At 40.3% G+C, this 25,171-nt stretch overlaps 1 protein-coding gene across 6 annotated transcripts in view; it reads left to right on the top strand.

Annotated features, from left to right (window-relative positions):
• The window catches only part of Cfap20dc (CFAP20 domain containing), a 241,972-nt gene that overhangs the window by 96,122 nt on the left and 120,679 nt on the right, over positions 1–25,171 (top strand). For all 6 annotated transcript variants that reach the window (XM_048421402.3, XM_085687943.2, XM_085687947.2 and 3 more), the window contains one exon: positions 24,207–24,344. In XM_048421402.3, the coding sequence (XP_048277359.3) occupies positions 24,207–24,344 (138 nt within the window). The remainder of the gene's footprint in view (positions 1–24,206; positions 24,345–25,171) is intronic.

Here is a 25,171-nt window from a genome sequence, read left to right on the forward strand (position 1 = left end):
GTTTTCTTCTATAATTTTGTTGAATATATTTTCTGGGCCTTTGATATGCAGTTCTTTTCCTTCTTCAATTCCTATTATTCTTAGATTGCGTTTTTTTATTGTGTCCCAGATTTCCTGAATGTTTTGTGAAGAGAATTTGTTGTATTTGACGTTTTCTTTGATCAGAGCATTTATTTTCTCTATGATATCTTCAGAATCTGAGATTCGTTCTTCTATCTCTTGTATTCTATTGGTTATGCTTGATTCTGTAGACTCCGTTTGTTTACTTAGGTTTTCCATATCCAGCCGGTTCTCGTTTTGTGTTTTCTTCATTGCCTCCATTTCAGTTTTCAATTCTTGGACTGTTTCCTTTACTTGTTTGATTGTTTTTTCTTGGTTTCTCAGGGTATCATTCACGGCTTTACTTATTTCTTCAAACTTTTTGTTATATTTCTCATCCATTTCTATACTCATTTCTTCAAACTTTTTGTTATACTTCTCGTCCAATTCTTTAAGGGAGTTATCCATATCCTGTTTAAGGGACTCTATTGCTTTCATAATGGCACTTTTTTTCCACTTCATCTGGATTAGAGTGTTCAAGTACTTCTGTTGTAGGGTCGTTGGGATCTGGTGTTTTCATGTTGTTTTTCAGATTGTTGGAGGAGGTCTTGCCTTGGCGTCTGCCCATCTCTTCGTTCAAATGCTCTCTATTGGACCTTCTGGTAGCGGGTCAGGTTCCCTTGTTGGGCAGGGAGTTCTCTGATAGAATGCCTACCTTTCCTCAGGCAGGCTATTGAAGCACAGGCACTCCCTCTTTCCAGGATGCGCTTACAATGCAGGCTCAGCTTGCAAGGCAGCTGAGCTGGGGAAATTTTATGGCCCCAGTGGGAAGGGAGAAATATAGAAATTTGTACCTGGATGGAAGCTGGGATGGCAGGTGGGAGAGCTTAGCAGGATGGAACCAGCACTGCAGATTGACCTGGGAGTCTATGTGTTCGGGGAAAGTCCGTGCTCCTCCTCACCGGGCCCCTGCCCCAGGCCCGAAGCAAACTCACCCCTCCGATGGCCCTATGGATGGAAGCTGGGATGGCTGGCGGGGGCGCTGGCAGGGTGGAGCCAGCAGAGCAGGGTGACCTGGGAGTCTATGGGGTCGGGGAAAGTTCCAGCTCCTCCTCTCCGGACCCCTGCTGCAGGCCCGAAGCAAACTCACCCCTCCAATGGCCCTCTGGATGGAAGCTGGGATGGCTGGCGGGGGCGCTTCAGGGTGGAACCAGCAGAGCAGGGTGACCTGGGAGTCTGTGTGGTCGGGGAAAGTCCCAGCTCCTCCTCTGCGGGCCCCTGCCGCAGGCCCGAAGCAAACTCACCCCTCTGATGGCCCTCTGGATGGAAGCTGGGATGGCTGGCAGGGGCGCTAGCAGGGAGGAGCCAGCAGTGCAAGCTGACCTGGGAGTCTATGGGGTCGGGGAAAGTCCGAGCTCCTCCTCACCGGGCCCCTGCCGCGGGCCCGAAGCAAACTCACCCCTCCGATGGCCCTCTGGATGGAAGCTGATGTAGTGTTTTCATGGGTGTAGTTAGTGCCCTTGGTTGAAGTTTTTCTATTAGTACCTTCTATAAGACTGGATTTATGAATCGATATTGTTTAAATTTGACTTTGTCGTGGAATGTCTTGTTTTCTCCATGTATAGTAATTGAAAGTTTTGCTGGATATAGTAGTCTGGCCTAGCATCTCTGGTCTCTTAGTGTCTCCAAGGCTTCTGTCCAGGATCTTCTGCCTTTTAGAGTTTCTGTTGAGAAGTCGGGTGTAATTCTAATAGGTCTGCCTTTATGTGTTACTTGGCCTCTTTCCCTTACAGCTTTTAATATTTTTTCTTTAGTATTTTAATTATTATGTGGTGGAGGGACTTTCTTTTCTGGTCCAATCATTTGGTGTTCAGTAAGCTTCTTGTACCTTTATAGGGATGTCCATAGGTTAGGAAAATTTTCTTCTATGATTCTGTTAAATATATTTACTGTGCTTTTTGAGCTGGTATTCTTCTCCTATCCATATTATTCTTAGGTTTGGTCTTTTTATAGTGTCCTAGAGTTCCTGGATATTTGTGATAGAAATATTTTTAAATTTAACATTTTATTTTTTGACTGATAAACCTATTCCTTCTGTTGTACTTTCAACGCCTGAGATCCTGTCTTTCAGCTCCTATATTCTGTTGGTGATGCCTGTAGTTCCTGTTCACTTAGCCAGATTTTCCCTTTCCAGAATTCCCTATGTTTATGTTTTCTTTATTGCTTCTATTTCAATTTTCAGATCCTGAATAATTTTTTCAACTGTTTTGTTTTATCTTGACTTTCATGACACACTTTAAGGGATATTATTAATTTTCTCAATTTTTTGGCCTTTCCTCAATTTCTTCAAGGGACTTTTTTCCATTTCCTCTTTAAGGACCTCTATCATCTTTATAAAGTTGGTGTTAAGGTCATTTTCTTTACTTCAGCTGCATTGGAATGTTCAGGTCTTTCTATATTAGGATAGTTGGGCTCTGGTGGTGTCATATTGCCCTTTCTGTTGTTGATTTTGTCCTTACACTGGCATTTAAGTATCTTGGTTTCGGATGATTATAGGTCTAAGTGTTGATTCCTGAGTTTGTCTTTGTTGCTTGGGTGTTTCCTTCGTCTCTGCTTCCTTTCTGGTCTTCTGGCCTGAGTGACCCATGGTTTTGACTAGAGAGTCTAGGTCCAGGAGGGTGTCTTCACTGGCGTTTTTGTGGACTGTTAAGACCTCTGGGGATTTGGCTGCCAACGTTGCCTTTGTGGTTCCAAATATCTGTGGCCTCTGGGATTGTGGGCACCTGCTTGGTCTCTGGGATTCCTAGTATGGAGTGGCCTCCAGTGTAGCACATTTACTGACAAGGTAGTGTGCTAGGGGGTAGTTTTGTAGGGATGTTGGGCTGACTTTAAGGAGTGTTAGCAGGAGGTGCTTAGTGTCTTACCTTGGATTTCTGTATCTGCCTTGGATTCCAGTAAAGCAAAAGTCTTCTGCCAAAGTTATGGGCCGGAGTATAGAGCCCAGGGGAAGGGGCGCAGTCTGGAGTTGTTGGGTGAGGTTTAAGGAATGTTAGTAGGAGGTGAGCAATGTCTAGAATCCTTCGGAGAACCCTGGCCTTCAGGAAGGCAGCTGAAGCTGTGGGCTGGGATATGAAGCTCAAGGGAGGGTGTGCTGTTGGGGGTTGGCTGCACCATTTTGCATTCCTATCATTTGAGTATCAAAGTTCCTCTTTCTCCACATCCTCGCCAGCATTTGTTGTCATTTGTATTCTTTGTGTCATTCATAGTGGAATGAGATGGAATCTCAGTGTAGTTTTAATATGTATTTCTCTGATGACTTAGGTGCAGAAGTTCTGTTGTCAATGTAACCCTGGGTCTAGGAATACCACAGTAAGTTGTTCTTTGTATTCTGAACCATTGTGACATTTTATAGTGTCTGCCTCTGCTTCAGAAAGAAACTCCTTTGATGAAGAGTGACAGCTACCCTTCTCTGTGGGTATAAGGATGCGTATTTAGAATGGAGTTAGGAATTAGGCATAACCTATATTATTTTGGGAATCTCTTGAACAAACCTGACCAACAACTTAAAATGGGGTTTTTCATGACTAGCACTGGGGTTTTTGTTAGATAGTGTATGACTCTTGGGCATCACATTTTCAGTCCAAGTGATAAACACACACACACACACACACACACACACACACACACACACTGCTTGCGTGCACATACATGCACACTTATGTGCATGCTTACACTTGTATGTATTATACGTAATTTTAGGTAAATAAAAATAGTATGATTTTTTGTCTTTGTCAATACTCCCCTTATTATTGACTTCCCTCTCCTTTTCCCAAATAACTTTCCATTTCCCTTCATATCACTCTGCCCTATTATTCCCATCTTTAGGGCTCCCCTCATAATATGTTTTGACTTTAAGATTTCTGAGGTTATTCTGGGGTGCTATATACTCATTTCTTAAGATTTAGAGCTTGAAAGAGAACACGCAACTTTTGTCTTTCTGGATCTGAGTCACCTCAATTTATTCTTTTTAGTTCCATCAATTTACCTGCAAATTTCATGGCTTTCACTTTCATTACAGCTGCACAGTATTCCATAGTGTGTATTACCACATTTTCATTATTCATTCATCAGCTGAAGGCTTTTTAGTTCATTTTCTTTTCTAGCTATAGTGAATAGAATGGCTATGAGCATGGCTGAGCAAGTAGCTAAGAAGTAGGATGACAATTCTTTTGGCCATATGCCAACGAGTGGTATAGCTGGTTCATATGGTAGATTTATTATTAACTTTCTAAGAATTATCCAGACTGATTTCTTTGAATATGAACAGAAGCCTCACAAAAGTTGAAGTAAAAATGGCTAGGAATATTTAAAACACACACACACACACACACACACACACACACACACACACACAAACACTCATCCATTATCTTTAGCAGTTAGGGAAATTTAAATCAAAACTGTTGGTAGATGTTTCTTTTCTGCCAGCAGCTTCCAAATAAACACACTGAGGCTTATATTAATTACAAATACTCAGCCAATGGCTCAGGCTTGTTACTAATTCTTACATCTATGTTAAACCCATATTTCTTAGCTATACTTTGGCACATGACTTGGTATCCTTTCTCAGTACAGCATGTTCAACTTGCTTCTCTTTACACCTTGCCATTTTTCCTTCCAGCATTCTTGGTTTGGTTATACTTCCTGCCTGGCTACTGGCCAGTCGGTTCTTTATTAAGCAATGAGAGTAATATATATTCTCAGTGTACAGGATTATTCTACAAGATTTTCCCATCTTTGTCTAATTAAAAAGAAGGTTTTAACCTTAACATAGTAAAAGTATATGTAACAAAACAGTTAATAGGTAAGAATTACAGTTACAATATCCAGTTCATTTGTATTTGGCAAATTTAAAGAAAATACTTTACTATTTATCTTGTTTTCATGGCTCTAAAATTTTATACCTAATTTACCTTTTATAATAACTAAGTAAATATTTAATTATGACTATCTAGTCTTCAACTCCGTCAAAGACCCCAGAAGGGTAAAATTTTACCTAATGACAGAGATATCTTGCTGCCTGGACAGTTACCCTAGGGTCTTCTGTAATGTTGGTGCATCCAACTTTGGCCTTTAGTATATCTGACAGATAATTTTGAAAAGCAAGGAATTTTTAAGGACTGTTTTACCTTGTCTTGGCAATGTTTGTCACTCACTTTCTTTTATGTCCTGCTGGTTCACTTTAGACAGTATGCTGTCAACAATTGAGGCAGTGGCAGTTTCTTTGCCCATATGGCTGACTTTTGCAATTTAAAAAAAGCAAATTTATATGGAGTTTCTTTGATTCCCATTATCTTCTCTAAAGGTGATCGATGCTACCGGGAGCATACATGTCTCTCTGTCAAGAAAAGCCTTTTGTTTACAATAGAAATGCCATATTCCATAGGTCTTTGAATATTCTATAGGTGTCTGAAGACCATCTACTATCTAAATATATCTGTTTATGACCTTGAAAACATACCTAACATGACTATAAGTCTATTATAAATGACTATTAATCTGTATTTTAAATTATACATGACATTTTTAAATGAACTGTATAAACACAATACCTTAAACAAGAGTCAAAATATACATGCATCATAGCAAACTTAACCTTAAATTCGTATCAAAAAGCCAAAAGTTATAACAATAAAAAGTATTTTGAAATTAATTATATTTTTTGGATTAAAGTAGATTCAATAATCTACCCTTTTTTCTCATTTGAGAAAATATATATGATATATATAGCTTATATGTGATAATTTCTATATAATTTCCTTTTTCCTTTAGAAAGATATATTTGAATTTAACACTTTTATTTAGCTTCTTTTTTTTTTACTCCGACCAATAACAACTTGAAACCAGCCCCCTATAACTCATTTTTTGAGAATATGGGTGTCATTCTATAGACTACATCTTGTTGTTTAGAGGCATTAATATCTTTGGGAGAACCTTGAGAAAATCAGGATAATTGTTAAATCTTGGTTGGTCTGTGAGGCTGAATTTCTCATCCAGCAGCTTTGAAGCTGTTCTGGTTACAGAAGTCAGAGGAAATTGCAACAGAGGTACTCTTAGTGGCTGGACCATCTGGGCCATTCATTTTTATTGGTATTGGTCTCCTTATTCTGAAAATATATAATCTTTTAAATAATACATTACAAGTATGGAATATGTGGTGTGCACAAGTCAGTTAAAGACGTTTTTTTGTTTTGTTTGAACAGGTAAAATATACATTACATGTCTTATAGTTCTTTTAAGGCTTTTTTTAATCTCTGTAGACAAGATTCCAGGGGGACTTCCTCAATAAAACCTGATTTTCTTTAACCTGGAATGAATCCAGAGCTTCTCATTCCCTGTGGAAATAAAAGCATAACCTCTCCCACAATGCAACATACCTTTTGACTTAAATTCTGAAGGAAAGTTATTTTTAAAATATATAGATTGGTTTAACTTAGCAGCTTATTCCAGTGTCTCTTAGCAGTCAAAAATTTAAAGACAACACAATAACATACACAATGCAGACTCTGTATATTTCCCATCGAGACGTGACCCTTTTTTTTATATTACTTTGCTTCCCTTCTTAAGGACTTCATTATTTTAAAAGTATATATTTCTTTTTATGACTGTCTTTATCTTCTCTTTTTTCTTCCAAGCCTATGTATATTTTTAAACATACTGTAACCTGTTTAGAGGGTTTTTTTCCATCTGAATCTCTCTTTTATTGCATATCTGTAATCTTTTTCTGACTACATGAGCCTTTAAACTGCTAAGCTGAGTGGTTAGGACCACAGCTTCTGCTTTGGCAGCTGGCTCCTATAGATGTTAACTCAATTTGTGAAATGACCAGGCTAGCTTAAAAATAAGCAATTTTATTTTTACTTATTATAAGGGGAAACTCTGCCATAAGAATGGAAAGTCCAACTTCTGCTATATCCTGTGGGAATCACTCAGAGAGAGCGAGCACCTGGTCCGTCCCAGTTTTTCTTCCTGGGCTCCAGGTAGCCATGCCTTAACTAGGTTCCACTTCTTAAAGATGATTGGTTAACAAAGCTTCCCCCATCAGGCTCCACCTTGCTTGGTTCCCTGAGAGCCTAGTTTCATGGTGGAGGTACTGGCACAAGAGCCACATTTACTGAGCTAATTCTGGGGAATTTTGGGATCCATGTTACCACCAAATGGTGTGCCACCTGCTGCTCATAAACCCCATTAAAATGTTTGGTAGCAGGGCCTTTTAAAAGAGCCATGTGGTCTTAAGTAGCCATGTCTTTGCTTTCTACTAGCAAACAGAGCCCACCCAAGGAAAAGCAGTTACTAAAAAGCCAGGTTTGCTTCCATTTTGTGTGTTTAGAGCCTTTCTTTAAGGTTTGTCAGGTATGGAAATTCCAGCCCCATATTGGAACACCATTTGTTGGCAGATGTTTCTTTTCTGCCAGCAGCTCCAAAATAAATACTGAGGCTTATATTAATTACAGCTGCTCAGCCAATGGCTCAGGCTTGTTACTAGCTCACTCTTACAATTGTGTTAATACATATTTCTTAGCTATGCTTTGCCACATGTCTTGGTACCTTTTCTCAGTACAACATGTCCACTTTGCTTCTCTCTGCACTTTGTCTGCTCATAACTCCCCGATTCTGCCCTTCTTCCTCCCAGCATTCACAGGCTGGCTGTCACATGCATACTTCCTGCCAGTCAGTTCTTTATTAACCAACGAGAGTAATATGTATTCACGGTATACATAAGGGTTATTCCACAGCATAAAACAACTCTGAGATTTCATCCTACCACAGCAAGAATAGCTTAGAACAAAACAATTGTCAGCAAATGCTAGAGAAGAGACTATGGGGAAATGAGCTCACACCACCATTGCTGTTACTCATCCCCTCACTCCACCACCCTTTCCCAGCCCTCCAATTCACCTTCCCCTCCAAATGGCCCTTTTCTGCTTTACTGTCATGAGTATTATCTTCTTCCCCTACCAGCTCCTTCCCTTAAAATCTCTTCTTTCTCTCTTTGTGTGGCCCCTTTTATAGTTCCATCACACAAACAAACATATAATGCGAATTTAAATCTAGCGTCTCCATGAGACAAAGCATAGCATTTGTCTTTCTGGGTCCAGCTTTCTTTATCTATCAATTGACAGTTCTGTCTGTTCTCCTGAAAGGTTATGATTTCAGTTTTCTTTACATTTTGTAAAATTCCTTTGAGTATTCCTTGCTTGGTTTACTCAGCTGTTGATGCTCATCTGAACGATGCAGTTTTTAGCTGTGATGAACAGTACATCACCAGAGATAACTGGGCAAGCACATCTGTGGTAGAAGTTAGGGTCGTTGAGTGTAGGACCCGAGAGTGATATACCTGGGTCATGCATCAGGTCTAATTTTAGTTTCTTGAGACATCACTATGATTTCTTTGGGGACTGCCACAGCTGACGATGTGGAACATCATTACAATTTGAGTGTTTTTCTTCACCACAGCCGTGCCAGCATTTGTTATGCTTTATTTTAATTTCATTTTCACGGTGGCTAAGAATTCTGAACACTTTCAAATATTTATTGGCCATTGTGTTTATCCTTTTGAGGACTGTTTGTTCATTTATCTAGCTAATTTATTAATTAGAAGATTTTTTTCTGGCACTGATTTTCTCCACATTTGGAAAGTGTTCCTTTTGAACAACCTTCACTGCATCCCTGTCCTCACACACACTGTGCCATAATTTCTATATGGGTGTATGGATTTTTAAATTTTGCCCCTGATTTCTTTGGTGACCACATATTTGTGTAGTTTCTCTGGTTTCTAAAGCTATTACTCTTTATTTTTTATCTGTTATGATAAGATATAAGGAGTCATTTATTTATGTGTGTGCATGTGTGTGTTTGATAAGGCTTGCTTTATTGCCTATAATGTGAATAATTTTAGAAATATTACTAGAGCTGCTGAGAAGAATGTACATTTGGTATCTGTTGGATAAGATATTTATTAAATCTGGTGAGCTGAAATTTCTATGTTGATGATCTATCTAAAGACAGAAGTGGGTTAATGAAGTCACCCAGTCACATAATTACTAAGTCAGGACCTGTGTGACCTTATCTGCCCATCAGTATTTCATTTTTGAAATTAGGAGCCTGAAAATTCAGTCCATGTATATTTACAAGTATTACGTCTCTTGATTTTATTACCTTCATTAATTTTAATGACCTTCTTTATCTCTTCTTACTATTGATCTGAAATCTGCTCTATCAGATGCTAGAATAGCTAACATCTTATTGGCTTGCATTTATTTGTTTGACAGCCTAACTTCCATGCTTTGATTCTTTTGTACTGGCTAGTTATATATATATGTCAACATGACACAAGCTGGAGTCATCAGAGAGCAAGGAGGCTCAATCGAGAAATGCCTCCTTAAGATCTAGCTGCAGGCAAGTTTGAAGGGCATTTTCTTAATTAGTGATTTATGGGGGAGGGACCATCCCACTATGGGTGATTTCACCTATAGGCTGTTGGTCCTGGGTTCTGTAAGAAAGCCAACTGAGCAAATCATGAGGAACAAGCTGTGGTACACAGCACCTCCCCCAAACATGGCCTCTGCATCAGCTTCTGCCTCCGGGTTCCTGCTGCATTTGAGTTTCTGTTTTGACTTCCTTTCGTGAAGAACAGCTATAGAAAAGTGTAAGCCAAATAAACCATTCCATCCCCACTTGTTTTGGTCATGTTTCATCACAGCGGTCATAACCCTAAGTCAGTCATTTTGCCAGTGGTATATGACTCTTGGAGACAGTAAATGGTAAAATCTTAATTTTGGCCAGTTATCTCATCTGCAGCTTCTAAATGCTAAATGGGGCCTCTTTGCACTCAAGGGTTTTCTGGGGAGAAGTTTGAAAATCCTCGCAGTTTCCTTGTTTGCTTTTCTGGTTGATTGGATTATTGTATCTTCTTTACTTTCTTCCTTCTAGCTATTATGAAACTACTGTGTTGAATATCTTAGATCCTTCTTACCTCCTTTGATCATCTATTCATCATGAAATTTATTCTTCCCATCCTTTCATGATTAAGACTGTCTTTCTTAGCCAGGCAATTGTGGAGCACGCCTTTAATCCCAGCATTTGGGAGACAGAGGCAGGCAGATCTCTGTAAGTTCAAGACCAGGCTGGTATACAAGAGCTAGTTTCCAGGACAGGCTCCAAAGTTACAGAGAAACCCTGTCTCAAAAAACCAAATGAACAAACAAATAAAAAAGACTGTCTTACTTCCTTCTTCGCTTCTCTGTGTACAGTACTCCTTTTAAGTACTTTCTGCACTGCAGGCCTAGGAGGTCCTGAATTGCTTTAGCTTGTGCTTGAGTGGCAATATACATATTTCTCTATAAATTTTAAAAGATAGCTTCGCTGGATATAACAATCTTTGTTTACAATTATGTACTCTCAGGGCTTAAACCATATCATTTAATGCTTCGTAAGCTTTGAGAGTTGCTGATGAGAAATTGGTTGTTGTACTGGTGAGTTTTCTCTACAATTTATGTGACATTTTCCTTACATCTTACAACACTGTTCCTTGCATTCTGTTTTTAATGTCTTGACTGTGATGTGAGGTAGAATGTTCTTCTCTGGTGATACCCTCTTAAGTTTATAAATGCCTCCTGTGTGAATGTCCATTTCTATCTTGGGTTTTGGAAATTTTCTGCTATCATTTCAGTGTCTAATAAGTTAGATTTTTGCGTCAGCTCCTTCCCCATGAATTCTTAGGTTTAGTGTCTTGAACATATCCCAAAGTTCTAGAAAGATTATTCAATGATCTTTCTTGAAATGTTGTATAAATTTATGTTTGTTGAACGTGTTGCTGCCTCAGCCTTGTTTTGATATTCTTTATTTTCCTAGTCTTTGTTCATGATAGTTTTTCTGAGGGGTTGTTTATTTGTTTGACTGAGACTTTCATGTTTAGCATCTCTATTGGTTAGTTTTAAGAATTTTTCAATCCCATGCTGAATTTTTACTAATTTTTTTAAATTCCTGTTCCAAATGGTTGTTTCATCTACTTTACTGATTTCCTTGTCTGGGTCCTAAATTTCCTTTCTTCATCTGTGTACTCATTAATGTCCTCTATGTATCATTGATCCTTTTGAAAAGTAGGACTCTACAGCCTTTGTCTGGTACATTAGATATCTCATTATTTTGGGTTTCTGGTGTTGGGGATCTGTGAATTTGTTGAGGTGTCATAGTGGCTTGCCTTCTCGTGTCTATTGTGTGTGCATGAGTGTGTGTGTGTGTGTGTGTGTGTGTGTGTGTGTGTGTGTGTGTGTGTGCTGCACCTCTGTTGGCATGGATATGTCCTCCAGTTTTTTTTTCCTTTTTCACTCTTTTTGTTTCCTCATTTCATTTTCTGTGAATTTTCTGGTGAGCTGTCTTCACCTGAGTTTGTGTTCCTCATCACTGTCTAAAAGGGAAATTGAGTGTAAAATATAGACAATGATTTGATGGAAACCCTGTGGTTGACTTGCAGGAGATGACACTAGTGTTTCAGCACAGTCCAGGGAGGGGGCACAGTGATTCAGAATGGGGAAATATAGATTATAGGCTTGAGGGGGCTGTTCGTTTCATTTTGTTTTGTAGTTTATAGTTTGTTAGGACTAAAGGTATTGATAATTAAGTAAAAAGGGGCAAGAGCCAAGTATGCTTGCACGCACCTTTAATCTCAGCACTTGGGAGGCATAGAAAGGTCTGTACCAAGATTTTTTCTTTTGGGCCACCAACCAGCCCCTAAATCATGGCATAGAGACTTATTCTTAGTCATAAATGCTTGGCCTAGCTTAGGCTCATTTCTGGCTAGCTCTTTTAACTTAAATTAACCTGTTTCTCTTTATCTACCTTTTGCCTCAGAGCTTTTTCCCTTCTCATTTTCTTTCTGTAAGTCTTTCACTGCTTCTTGTGTGTGATTGGCTCCTGACTTGTATCTCCCCCCATTCTATCCTCTCTTCTCTCATTCTTCTCTTCTTCTCTCAATCTTATTTTTTTTTCCTTTTTATTCTCTCTGCCTGCCAGCCCCACTTATCCTTTTTCCTACCTAGCTATTGGTTGTTCAGCTCTTTATTAGGTCAGTCAGGTGACTTAAGACAAATGCAACAGGTTTTTACATAAAGAAATACACATCCATACATCTTTAAACAAATACAGCACAAACAGATATAATACACCTTTACACAGTTAAAGTAATATTCCACAGCATAAACAAATGTAACACATCTTTGTCAAGTTAAAATAATGACCCACAATAGATTCCTGAGTTCGATGCTAGCAGAGCAAGTACCAGGAGAGCTAGGACTACAAAGAGAAACTCTGTCTTGAAAAACCAAATGAAAAGGGGGGGCACGAAGTAAAATAAGAGGGAGAATATGTGGATAGGAACTATAAGAAACAATAAAGAATATGTTGCAGATTACCTTTAGAACAAATAAGGATAGTCATAGGAGCCTCTTTGGGTAAAATACAAGCTAAAACAAAAGAACTAAACATTTGAAGTACAAAAAAAGTGTCAGTAGAGCCCAGCAGTGGTGGCACGTGCCTTTAATCCCAGCACGCAGGAGGCAGAGGCAGGAGGATCTCTATGAGTTCGAGGTCAGCCTGGACAACAAGAGCTTGTTCCAGAACAGGCTGCAAAACTACAGAGAAACACTGTCTCCAAAAAACAAACAAACAAAAAAATTGTGTCAGTATGAGCTGGAGAGATGGCCCAGCAGTTAAAAGTAGTGGCTGCTCTTGCAGAGGACCAGAGTTCAATTCCCAGCACCCACATGGTGGTTCACAAGCATTCCTGTCCAGGGGTTCCAACCTTCTTCTGGCCTCCACAGGCACTGCATTCATGTGGTGCACAATCAAGCATGCAGGCGATGTAACTATGCACATGAAATAGAGTCTTTCTAAAGATGTCAATTAAAAAAAATAAAATCAGAAAGTACTGTGGTTTTAGGGTAGAGCCCCAAAGCCCACACAGTACAACCAAAGTCCAAAATGAGTAAGAGTCTGTATTAAGTCGGCCTGTACCTGCCTGGAAACACTTCCCACAGAGAAGTCTCCAATGCACGTTTTAGGGAGTTTTTAAAAAGCAAAGAATACAGAAAAACTGCATCCTAGTTGGCAGTTTCAGGGGGCAAGCAAACAGATTAACAAAAGCCAAAATCATTTTTGGTTTTGACCCCAAGTTTTTAGAACAGGGTTTGGTATTTTGCCGTGGGAATTTTCACAGTGGGGCTAGAAAGAAAGTGGGGGAGGAGGAGTCAGTTTCAGGCTAAATCAAAGATGACTCCAGTGAAGACAAGATGGAGGAAGCTTTGCCCTGTCATACTATAACATTGTCAGTGTTTCTTCCCATGTGATTTCACCCCTGTCTTTTATAGTAGCTCTGTTAATAGGGAAGGGCTACTAGTCTCAGTAAGTCAAATGACTTAAATCATATCTATCCTCCTTCTCAGATCTTCTGTGTAAGACTTTAAAGAAATCACCCCTATCGGGTACCTGTCCTTGCCTGACAGCTTCAGTCCCATCTTGCTGTGCTAGGGATCATAACTTTCCCTAGGGATCGTAGCTAGGCCTCCAAAGTGGTCTGGATGATTCTCTCCTTTATTCTCACTTTTGAGTGTATGTTTCTTGGGTATTCCCCTCCCCAGCAGGATCTCAGATGTTTTTCTCATTGTCCCATGGTTCTTGCACAGGAAACTTGCATTTGCTGGCCAGCCTGCGTAAGGCTCCTTGCCCTTCTTGAGTTCCCATGTAGTGATGCCTACCATCTTATGCCAGTTTATGAATAATCTCAGCTCATGTTCCCATCCAGCACTTGTACAGCCACCTTCACAGCCAGCACCACGCCAAGCTTCTCCTGCCCTCAAAACATGAGCTGTCTGTCATTTCGATAGCTTTGGAAGTTGCCCGCTCTGCCCTTCAGTTTACTCAGATAATATGGTATCCTTCTTGGGTCTCTGATGGAGATCGAAGACTAGATATTTATACTTTTCTTTGTTACCAGATACAGAAAATAAACTTACATAAGAGATACAGGGAAAACTTTGGTTAGAGTGTAAAATAAAATGGAAAAATAAATATATATTTTTAAAAAGAGATATAAAGTTTATAATGTTGAGAAACATAAAAACTTAAATTGTTTATCTAAGATGTTTTTAAGTCTAAAAAGATATTTTCTGACCTTCCTCTCTTCCCCCCTTCCCCCTGGGGCCACAAGATCTCCCCAGAGCTTCTCCCTTGCACGCTGGGCCTGGGCTGTGGGCTCAGCCCGGCAGGGGCAGTTCCTGTGCTTTGATAGCCTCCCTGAGGACAGGCAGGCCTTGTGTCAGCTCAGCCACATTCCTGGTCACCAAGAGGCAGTGAACTTCTAGCAGACATCCATTAGAGGAGGGGTGAGTTTGCTCCTGGCCCAAGGGATTCGGCTAGGAGGAATTCAGACTTTCCCCGCCCCCGTCGACTTTCTGGTCACCCTGCAGTGGTGGCTCCACCCTGCTGAGTTCTCCCCTAATCCCATCCCAGCATTCATCCAGGTACACCTTCCTCTCTTCCTCCCTTCCCCCTGGGGCCACAAGATCTCCCCAGAGCTGCTCCCTTGCACGCTGGGCCTGGGCTGTGAGTGCAACCCGGCAGGAAGGAGTGCCTGTGTTTCAATAGACTGCCTGAGGAAAGGTAGGCCTTCTGTCAGTGAAGTCCCTGCCCAACAAGGGAACCTGACCTGGTACCAGAAGATCCAATAGAGAGCATTTGAAGGAAGAGATGGGCAGATGCCAAGGCAAGAACTCCTCCAACACTCTAAAAAACAACATGAAAACACCAGATCCCAACGACCCTACAATAGAAGGACCTGAACCTCTTAATTCAGAAGAAGTGGAAAAAAGTGCCATTATGAATGCAATAGAGTCCCTTAAACAGGATATGAATAACTCCCTTAAAGAACTGGATGAGAAATACAAAAAAAAGATTGAAGAAATGAGTAAAGAAATGGATGAGAAGTATAACAAATAGTTCGAAGAAATGACTAAATCTGTGAATGATACACTGGGAAACCAAGAAAAAACAATCAAACAGGTAATGGAAACAGTTCAAGAATTGAAAACTGAAATGGAGGCAATGAAGAAAACGCAAAACAAGGGCCGGCTGGATATGGAAAATCTAGGTAAACGAAGAGAGACTACAGAATCAAGCATAACCAATAGGATACAAGAGATGGAAGAACGAATCTCAGAGTCTGAAGATACCATAGAGAAAATAAATGCTCTGATCAAAGAAAACAGCAAATCCAACAAATTCTCATCACAAAACATTCAAGAAATCTGGGACACAATAAAAAAAAACCAAATGTAAGAATAATAGGGATTGAAGATGGAGAACTGCAGATCAAAGGCCCAGAAAATATATTCAACAAAATTATAGAAGAAAACTTTCCCAACCTAAAGAATGATATTTCTATGAAAGTTCAAGAAGCATACAGAACACCGAATAGACTTGATCAAAAAAAATCCCCTCACCATATAATAATCAAAACACAAAACATTCAGATTAAAGAAAGAATATTAAGAGCTGCAAAGGAAAAAGGTCAAGTAACTTATAAAGGTAAACCTATCAGACTTACACCGGACTTCTCTATGGAAACCATGAAAGCCAGAAGGTCCTGGATAGAGGTACTGCAGAAACTAAGAGACCATGGATGCAAACCCAGACTACTATACCCAGCCAAGCTATCATTCACTATCAATAGAAAACAAAATATTCCAGGATAAGAACAAATTTAAACAATTTGTAACCACAAACCCAGCCTTACAGAAAGTAATAGAAGGAAAATCGCAACCCAAGGAATCCAACATTGCCAACGCTGCCTACAATAACTCAGACATCTAGCGACCCTTCAGAGCTTAACTCAAAGAAGGAACACATCCAAACTCTATTAAACAAACAAACAAAGAATAATAATAACCGGAGTCAACAACCACTGGTCATTAATATCACTTAATATTAATGGACTCAATTCACCTATAAAAAGGCACAGACTAAGAGATTGGATACGAAAACAGGATCCAACATTCTGCTGTTTACAATAAACACACCTCAACCACAAAGACAGACATCTACTCAGAGTAAAGGGTTGGGAAAAGGTTTTCCAAGCAAACGGACCTAAGAAAGAAGCTGGTGTGGCCATTCTAATTTCCAACAAAATTGACTTCAAACTAAAATCAATCAGAAGAGATGGAGATGGACATTTTATACTCATACAGCAACAATTCATCAGGAGGAAGTATCAATCCTGAATATCTATGCCCCTAATATAAAGCCTCCTACTTATGTAAAAGAAACACTTCTAGAACTCAAGGCAGTCATCAAACCACAGACACTAATAGTAGGAGACTTCAACACTCCTCTCTCACCAATGGACAGGTCAATCAGACAGAAACCTAACAGAGAAATAAGAGATTTATTGGAGGTACTGAATCAAATGGACTTAACAGACATCTATAGAACATTCCACCCAAATAGGAAAGAATATACCTTCTTCTCTGCAGCTCATGGAACCTTCTCGAAAATTGACCACATACTCGGTAACAAAGCAAACTTCCACAGATACAAAAAAATATTAGTAACCACCTGTGTCTTGTCAGATCACCATGGATTAAAGTTAGAATTCAACAACAGTGCTACCCCCAGGAAACCAACAAACTCATGGAAGTTGAACAGTCAACTACTGAATCACCCCTGGGTCAAGGAAGAAATAAAGAAAGAAATTAAAGTCTTCCTTGAATTCAACGAAAATAAAGACACAACATACTCAAACCTATGGGACACTATGAAAGCAGTGCGAAGAGGAAAGTTCATAGCACTAAGTGCCCAATTAAAAAAAAAAAAAGGAGAAAGCACACATTGGAGACTTAACAGCACACTTGAAAGCTCTAGAAAAAAAAAGAAGCTGATTCACCCAGGAGGTCTAGAAGACTGGAAATAATCAAACTGAGGGCTGAAATCAACAAAATAGAAACACAGAAAACAATCCAAAGAATCAATTAATCAAAAGGCTGGTTCTTGGAGAAAATCAACAAGATTGACAAACCCCTATCCAAATTAATCAAACGGCAGAGAGAGAACATGCAAATTAATAAGATCAGAAATGAAAAGGGGGACATAACCACAGACACAGAGAAAATTCGGAGAATCATTAGATCTTACTACAAAAGTTTATATGCCGCAAAGCTGGAAAATGTTAAAGAAATGGACATTTTTTTTAGATAAGTACCATATACCAAAGTTGAACCAAGACCAGGTGTACAATCTAAATAGACCTGTCAGGCGTGAAGAATTAGAAGCTGTTATCAAAAATCTCCCTACCCAAAAAAGCCCAGGACCAGATGGTTTCAATGCAGAATTCTACCAGAACTTCCAGGAAGAGCTAATACCTATACTCCTTAATGTATTTCACAATACAGAAACAGAAGAATCATTGCCAAACTCTTTTTATGAAGCTACAGTTACCCTGATACCAAAACCACACAAAGACACAACCAAGAAAGAGAATTACAGACCAATCTCACTCATGAACATTGACGCTAAAATACTCAATAAAATACTGGCAAACCGAATCCAAAAATACATTAGAAAAATTATCCATTATGATCAAGTGGGCTTCATCCCAGAGATGCAGGGCTGGTTCAACATACGCAAATCTATCAATGTAATCCATCATATAAATAAAGTAAAAGAAAAAAAACCATATGATCATTTCATTGGATGCTGAAAAAGCATTTGACAAAATTCAACACCCCTTTATGATAAAGGTGTTGGAGAGATTGGGTATACGAGGATCATACCTAAATATAATAAAAGCAATATAGAGTAAGCCGACAGCTAACATCAAATTGAACGGAGAGAAACTCAAAGCCATTCCACTAAAATCAGGAACACGACAAGGCTGTACACTCTCTCCATACCTCTTCAATATAGTGCTTGAAGTTCTAACAATAGCAATAAGACAACATAAGAGGATCAAGGGGATTCGAATTGGAAAGGATGAAGTTAAACTTTCGTTATTTGCAGACGATATGATAGTGTACATAAGCGACCCCAAAAACTCTACCAAAGAACTCCTACAGTTGATAAACACCTTTAGTAATGTGGCAGGATACAAGATCAACTCCAAAAAATTGGTTGCCCTTCTATACACAAAGGATAAAGAAGCAGAGAGGGAAATCAGAAAAACATGACCTTTCATGATAGCCACAAATAGCATAAAATATCTTGGAGTTACTCTAACCAAGGAAGTGAAAGACCTATTTGACAAGAACTTTAAGTCCTTGAAGAAAGAAATTGAGGAGGATACCAGAAAATGGAAAGACCTCCCCTGCTCTTGGATTGGGAGAATCAACATAGTGTAAATGGCAATTCTACCAAAAGCAATCTATAGATTCAATGCAATTCCCATCAAAATCCCATCAAACTTCTTCACAGACCTTGAGAGAACAATAATCAAGTTTATATGGAAAAACAAAAAGCCCAGGATAGGCAAAACAATCTTATACAATAAAGGAACTTCTGGAGGCATTACCATCCCTGACTTCAAACTCTATTACAGAGCAACAGTATTGAAAACAGCTTGGTATTGGCATAACAACAGAGAAGTCGACCTATGGAATCGAATAGAAGTCCCGGGTATTAACCCACAAACGTATGAACACCTGATATTTGACAAGGGAGCTAAAGGCATAAAATGGAAGAAGGAAAGCATCTTTAACAAATGGTGCTGGCATAACTGGATGTCAAGCTGTAGAAGAATGAAAATAGATCCATATCTATCACCATGCACAAAACTCAGGTCCAAATGGATTAAAGACATCAACATTAATCTGATCACTTTGAACCTGATAGAAGAGAAAGTGGGAAGTAGTCTACAAGATATAGGCACAGGAGACCACTTCCTAAGCAGAACCCCAGGAGTGCAGACAATAAGAGAAACAATGAATAAATGGGACCTACTGAAACTGAGAAGCTTCTGTAAAGCAAAGGACACTGACAGTAAGACAAAAAGGCTGCCTTCTGACTGGGAGAAGATCTTCACCAACCCCTCATCAGACAAAGGTCTGATCTCAAAAATATAAAAAGAACTCAAGAAACTAGACACTAAAACTCTAATTAACCCAATTAAAAAATGGGGTACTGATCTGAACAGAGAATTCACAGCAGATGAACTTCGAATGGCCAGAAGACACTTAAGGTCATGCTCAACCTCCTTAGCGATCAGGGAAATGCAAATCAAAACAACTTTGAGATACCATCTTACACCTGTCAGAATAGCTAAAGTCAAAAACACCAATGATAGCCTATGCTGGAGAGGATGTGGAATGAGGGGAACACTCATCCATTGTTGGTGGGAATGCAAACTCGTGCAGCCACTGTGGAAATCAGTGTGGTGGTTTCTCAGGAAACTGGGAGTCAACGTCCCTCAGGACCCAGCAATTCCAATCTTGGGAATATACCTAAGAGATGCCCTATCATACTACAAAAGTATTTGTTCAACTATGTTCATAGCTGCACTATTTGTAATAGCCAGAACCTGGAAACAACCTAGGTGCCCCTCAATAGAAGAATGATTAAAGAAGATGTGGAACATATATACATTAGAGTTTTACTCAGCGGTAAAGAACAATGACATCTTGAATTTTGCAAATGGATGGAAGTAGAAAACGCTTTACTGAGTGAGGTAACCCAGACCCAAAAAGAGGAATATGGTATGTACTCACTCATAAGTGGATTCTAGCCATAGTTAAAGGTCTTTGAGTCTATAATTTGTTATCCTAGAGAAGCTAGATAAGAAGGTGAACCTGAAGAAAATTTATATAGTTATCCTCCTAGATAATAGAACTAGGTAAGATTGCCAAGCAAACTCGGGTGCATGGAGGGTGGGGGAGTGGACGTAAGGGAAGATGGTTAAGGAGAGGGGAGAGGGCGAGAATTGGGGATGGCTTAGGGAGAATGGGAGAGGGGGAGGGAGGAAGGATGGTTATGGGAGCAGGGAAGTTTATATCGCAACTAAGAGAGCCATTCTAGGGTTTGCAAGAGACTTGATTCTGGAGGGGTTCCCAGTAAAAATTAAATATAAATAAATAAATAAATAAATAAATAAGTAGAAAAATAAAAAAAAAAAGAAAAAGAAAACGCTTTACTGAGTCAGGTAAGCCAGACCCAAAAAGAGGAATAAGGTATGCATTCACTCATAAGTGGATTCTAGCCATAATTAAAGGTCTTTGAGCCTATTATTCATGATCCTAGAGAAGCTAAATAAGAAGGTGAACCTGAAGAAAATTCAGGTAGTTTTCCTCCTGGAGATTGGAAATAGACAAGAGTTCCAGGTAACCAAGGGTGCATGGGGGGTTGGGAGGGTAGTTGGAAGGGGAGAGGGTTAGAGAGAAGGGAGCAGGGGAGGAATGGGGAATGCTCGGGGGACTGGGAGGGGGGGAGGGAGGAAGGATAGATATGGGTTCAGGGAAGAATATATCTCAACTATGGAAATGAGTTTAGGGTTTACTAGAGACTTGACTGTAAATGGGATCCCAGGTCCAAGGAGAGATCCCCAGATTGTTCTCTGGACAGAGGAGAGGGTGCCTGAACTGGCCTTGGCTCATAACCATACTGATGAATATTTTGCTTATCACCATAGATCCTACATCTGGCAATGGATGGAGATAGGGACGGGGACCCACGTTGGAACACTGGACTTAACTCCCTAGGTCCAAGCAAGAAGCAGAAGGAAGAAGAACGTGAGCAGGGAGGGCAAGATCAGAGGGAACCTTCATCTAGCGTCGGATGGCGATGCAGATGGAGACCCACATTGGAGCACCGGACTGAGCCCCTCAAGGTCCAAAGGAGGAGCAGAAGGAGGAAGAACATGAGAAAGAAAATCAGAACCGCAAGGGGAGCGATCACCCACTGAAACAAGGGGACTAATCTAATGAGAGTTCACCAAGGCCAGTTGACTGGGACTGAAGGAGCACTTGATCCAACCAGATTCTCTGGAGGAGGCTGGATTCCCTGAATGTGGCTGGCCCGAAGTCTTTCTAAAAAGCCATTGACAATAACTCTAGGACTTGTTTCCTCTGCATATTCTGGATTTTTGGAGATCCAGTCTGTTTGGATACTCACCTTCCTGGACCTGGAGAGAGCGGGGAGGAACTTGAACTACCCACAGGGCAGGTAACCCTGACTGCTCTTAGGGATGGAGAGGGAAGAGGAGAGGGAGTGGGGGGAGTGGGAGGGTGTTGGGAGGAGGGGCGAAAATGGAAACTTTTATATTTTAATAAAAAAAAAAGAACTCAAGAAACTAGACACTAAAACTCTAATTAACCCATTTAAAAAAGGGGGTGCTGAACTGAACAGAGAATTCACAACAGATGAACTTCGAATGGCCAAAAGGCACTTAAGATCATGCTCAACCTCCTTAGCGATCAGGGAAATGCAAATCAAAACAACTTTGAGATATCATCTTACACCTGTCAGAATAGCCAAACTCAAAAACACCAATGATAGCCTATGCTGGAGAGGATGTGGAATGAGGGGAACACTCATCCATTGTTGGTGGGAATGCAAACTTGTGCAGCCACTGTGGAAATCAGTGTGGCGGTTTCTCAGGAAACTGGGAGTCAACGTCCCTCAGGACCCAGCAATTCCACTCTTGGGAATATACCTAAGAGATGCCCTAACATACTACAAAAGCATTTGTTCAACTATGTTCATAGCAGCACTATTTGTAATAGCCAGAACCTGGAAACAACCTAGGTGCCCCTCAATAGAAGAATGGTTAAAAAAGGTGTGGAGCATATACACATTAGAATTTTACTCAGCAGTAAAAAAACAATGACATCTTGAATTTTGCATGCAAATGGATGGAAATAGAAAACGCTTTACTGAGTGAGGTAAGCCAGACCCAAAAAGAGGAACACGGTATGTATTCACTCATAAGTGGATTCTAACCATAATTAAAGGTCTTTGAGCCTATTATTCGTGATCCTAGAGAAGCTAAATAAGAAGGTGAACCTGATGAAAAGCATGTCGCTATCCTCCTGGAGATTGGAAATAGACAAGAGTCCCAGGTGCATGGGGGGGGGGTGGGAGGGTTTTTGGAAGGGGAGAGGGTTAGAGAGAAGGGAGTAGGGGAGGAATGGGGAAAGCTAGGTGGACTGGGATGGGGGGGAGGGAGGAAGGATGGATATGGGATCAGGGAAGAATATATTTCAACTAATGGAGTCATTTTAGGGTTTACAGGAGACTTGATTATAAATGGGATCACAGGTCCAAGGAGAGATCCCCAGATTGCTCTCTGGACAGAGGAGAGGGTGCCTGAAATGGCATTGGCCCATAACCATACTGATGAATATTTTCCTCTTCACCATAGAACCTTCATCTGGCGATGGATGGAGATAGAGACAGAGACCCACACTGGAACACTGGACTTAACTCCCTAGGTCCAAACGAGAAGCAGAAGGAAAGAGAACGTGAGCAAAGAAGGCAAGACCAGAGGGAACCTTCATCTGACGATGGATGGCGATACAGAAGGAGACCCACATTGGAGCACTAGACTTAGCCCTCCAAGGTCCAAATAAGGAGCAGAAGGAGGAAGAAAATGAAAAAGAAAATCAGGACTGTGAGGGATGCGACCACCCACTGATACAAGGGGATGGATCTAATGAGAGTTTACCAAGGCCAGTTGGACTGGTACTGAACGAGGACGTGATCCAACCAGATTCTCTGAATGTGGCCGGATTCTCTGAATGTGGCTGGCCAGAGTCTTTCTGAAAAGCCATTGACAATGACACTGGGACTTGTTTCCTCTGCATATACTGGATTTTGCAGATCCAGTCTGTCTGGACACTCACCTTCCTGGACCTGGAGGGAGGTGGGAGGAACTTGAACTTCCCACTCGGCAGGAAACTCTGACTGCTCTTAGGGATGGAGAGGGAGGAGGAGAGGTAGTGGGGGGAGTGGGAGGGTGGTAGGAGGAGGGGCGGAAATGGAAACTTTTATAATTTAATAAAATTACTTTCTAAAAAATAAAAAAATAAAAAGATATTTTCTGATGGTAATACAAATTATGAAAGAAAATGGCTTAGTTATAAAACTTTGGACTGAGATAAGATAGATAATACAGTTTTTTTTCCTCCGGATTTGCCAAAGACATAAGAACTAAGCATTGTGAATGTAATTCTTACTTGATAATTATTCTTATGGTATATAGTTTTACTATGTTAGAGTTAAAATTTTTTCTTCTTATTTAGACAAAAGGGGGAAATGTGGATATTTTTACACTGTGAAGATGTGTCTTTGCCAAGGCACCTTCGGATTGGTTTAATAAAGAGCTGAATGGACAGTAGCTAGGCAGGAAGAGGCATAGGCAGGACTTAGGGACAGAGAGGGCTCAGGAAGGAAGAAAGGTAAAGATGCTAGGAGTTGCAGAGCAAGCAGGATGTGCAGGAAAGGTAACAGCTGGGAGCCACGTGGCAGAATATAGATGGATACAAATGGGTTAACCTAAGTTATAAGAGCTAGTTAGAAGCAAGCCTAAGCCATGGGCCAAGCTTTCATAATTAAAAAGAAGTCTCTATGTCATTATTTGGGAGCTGGTGGGAAGAAAAAGACTCATTTCAGGCTACATCTCTGCTGGCCACTTGTTCCTTTCCTGATCCCCTTCTCATGACATCCGTGTTAAGTCAGGACAAGTAGAAGGCCTGAGGACTTCTGCGCAGAGGATTTGATCGCTCTCCCCTCAGTTTATTTTCTTTCTCCGAGTAACTGCCTCTGTTTTCCTGCTATTGTTTGTGTGCTTCTGATGTTCCTTGGCTCTTTGATTCGTAAGAATCATGACTACTTGGGCCTCTTCTCCACGGGTCACAAAGAGGCAGTTTCCAATCTCCCTCTCACCCAGAAATGCCATATTCTTTCCACAGACATCGCTGCGGGAAGTTGAATAAGTTGTCCTAAGCTGTACTCTAAAGTGGCTTTGCTTTACTTGGTTTCATTATGAAGTTTGCTCAATTATTAAAAATGGCTTATATTTGGAGCATGGGTGTTCTTATTTCAAATTGGGTATGCTATTCCCTTTTTGACAGATGAACCCACAGATATGATTCCACGAAGCTGTCAACTTGCAACAGATGTTCCTCATGTGACACAGCTGCTGAACATGACAAAAGTCTGCCAAACTGAAATAAAATTTGGAGGTCACCATCTACGATCAGCAGAATCGGGTACGTACTGAGGTTCCCACAAGCATATATATACCCTTCCCCTGGCAGGTGTCTTCTCTAAAGATGTCGCTAAACCTCACTCCTCCACAGTTCTCAGTTCACTGCCCGCCCAGGCAGACAACAAAAACGAAGAACTTGGCATGTGAACATTTAACCCCCACAACACCTTTTCTACTTCAGCACTGTGATTTACTAGGGGAGAGGAGAATGTAGGGAGAGACATGAAACAATGCTTTTTTTGTAGCATGGTTATTCCTCTGTGGAAAATGTTACTTTTTATTCAAGTGCTACAATATAAGCCAAGCAATGCTGCTCTCTGCAGAAACCGTAGGGAGTGATGGAACTGCAGTCAACTGGATGGCCATTGTCAGTTTGAGAAAGGAAACTTTAGTTCAGTTATGGACAGTGCTACCCTGCCTGAGTATGTGCCATTCATTTTTAAATAGTCTCTAAAGACTTTCTTTTTGAAACCTCTAAGCTGAACAAAATACTCTAAGGCCTCCAGTATTGCATCTTTATACCGACCTCATACCAGTTGACCAAATCAATGAGATACCTTAATATCAAACCCAATATAACTCAACTCCCTAGATGTTCGAACCCCTAAAACATTTTAAAGTTTAAACATTTTACAGGACAAAACATTTCTTTCCAATGTCTGGACTCTCCTGTTGAGACTTTTGGTTAATTTGGCTGGCTAATCTGACTTGGTTTTAGTTTTCTTTTTTTTCCCCTCCACTAGTAATTGTTATGTGCAGCCAACATTGAGACCACTATATCACTCCCTGGGAAGGTCCTGTGGTTCACGTAACACTCAGATACAGGGA

This window comes from Myodes glareolus, chromosome 5 (genome assembly GCF_982192425.1).
Source record: "Myodes glareolus chromosome 5, mMyoGla1.1, whole genome shotgun sequence".
NCBI lineage: Eukaryota > Metazoa > Chordata > Mammalia > Rodentia > Cricetidae > Myodes > Myodes glareolus.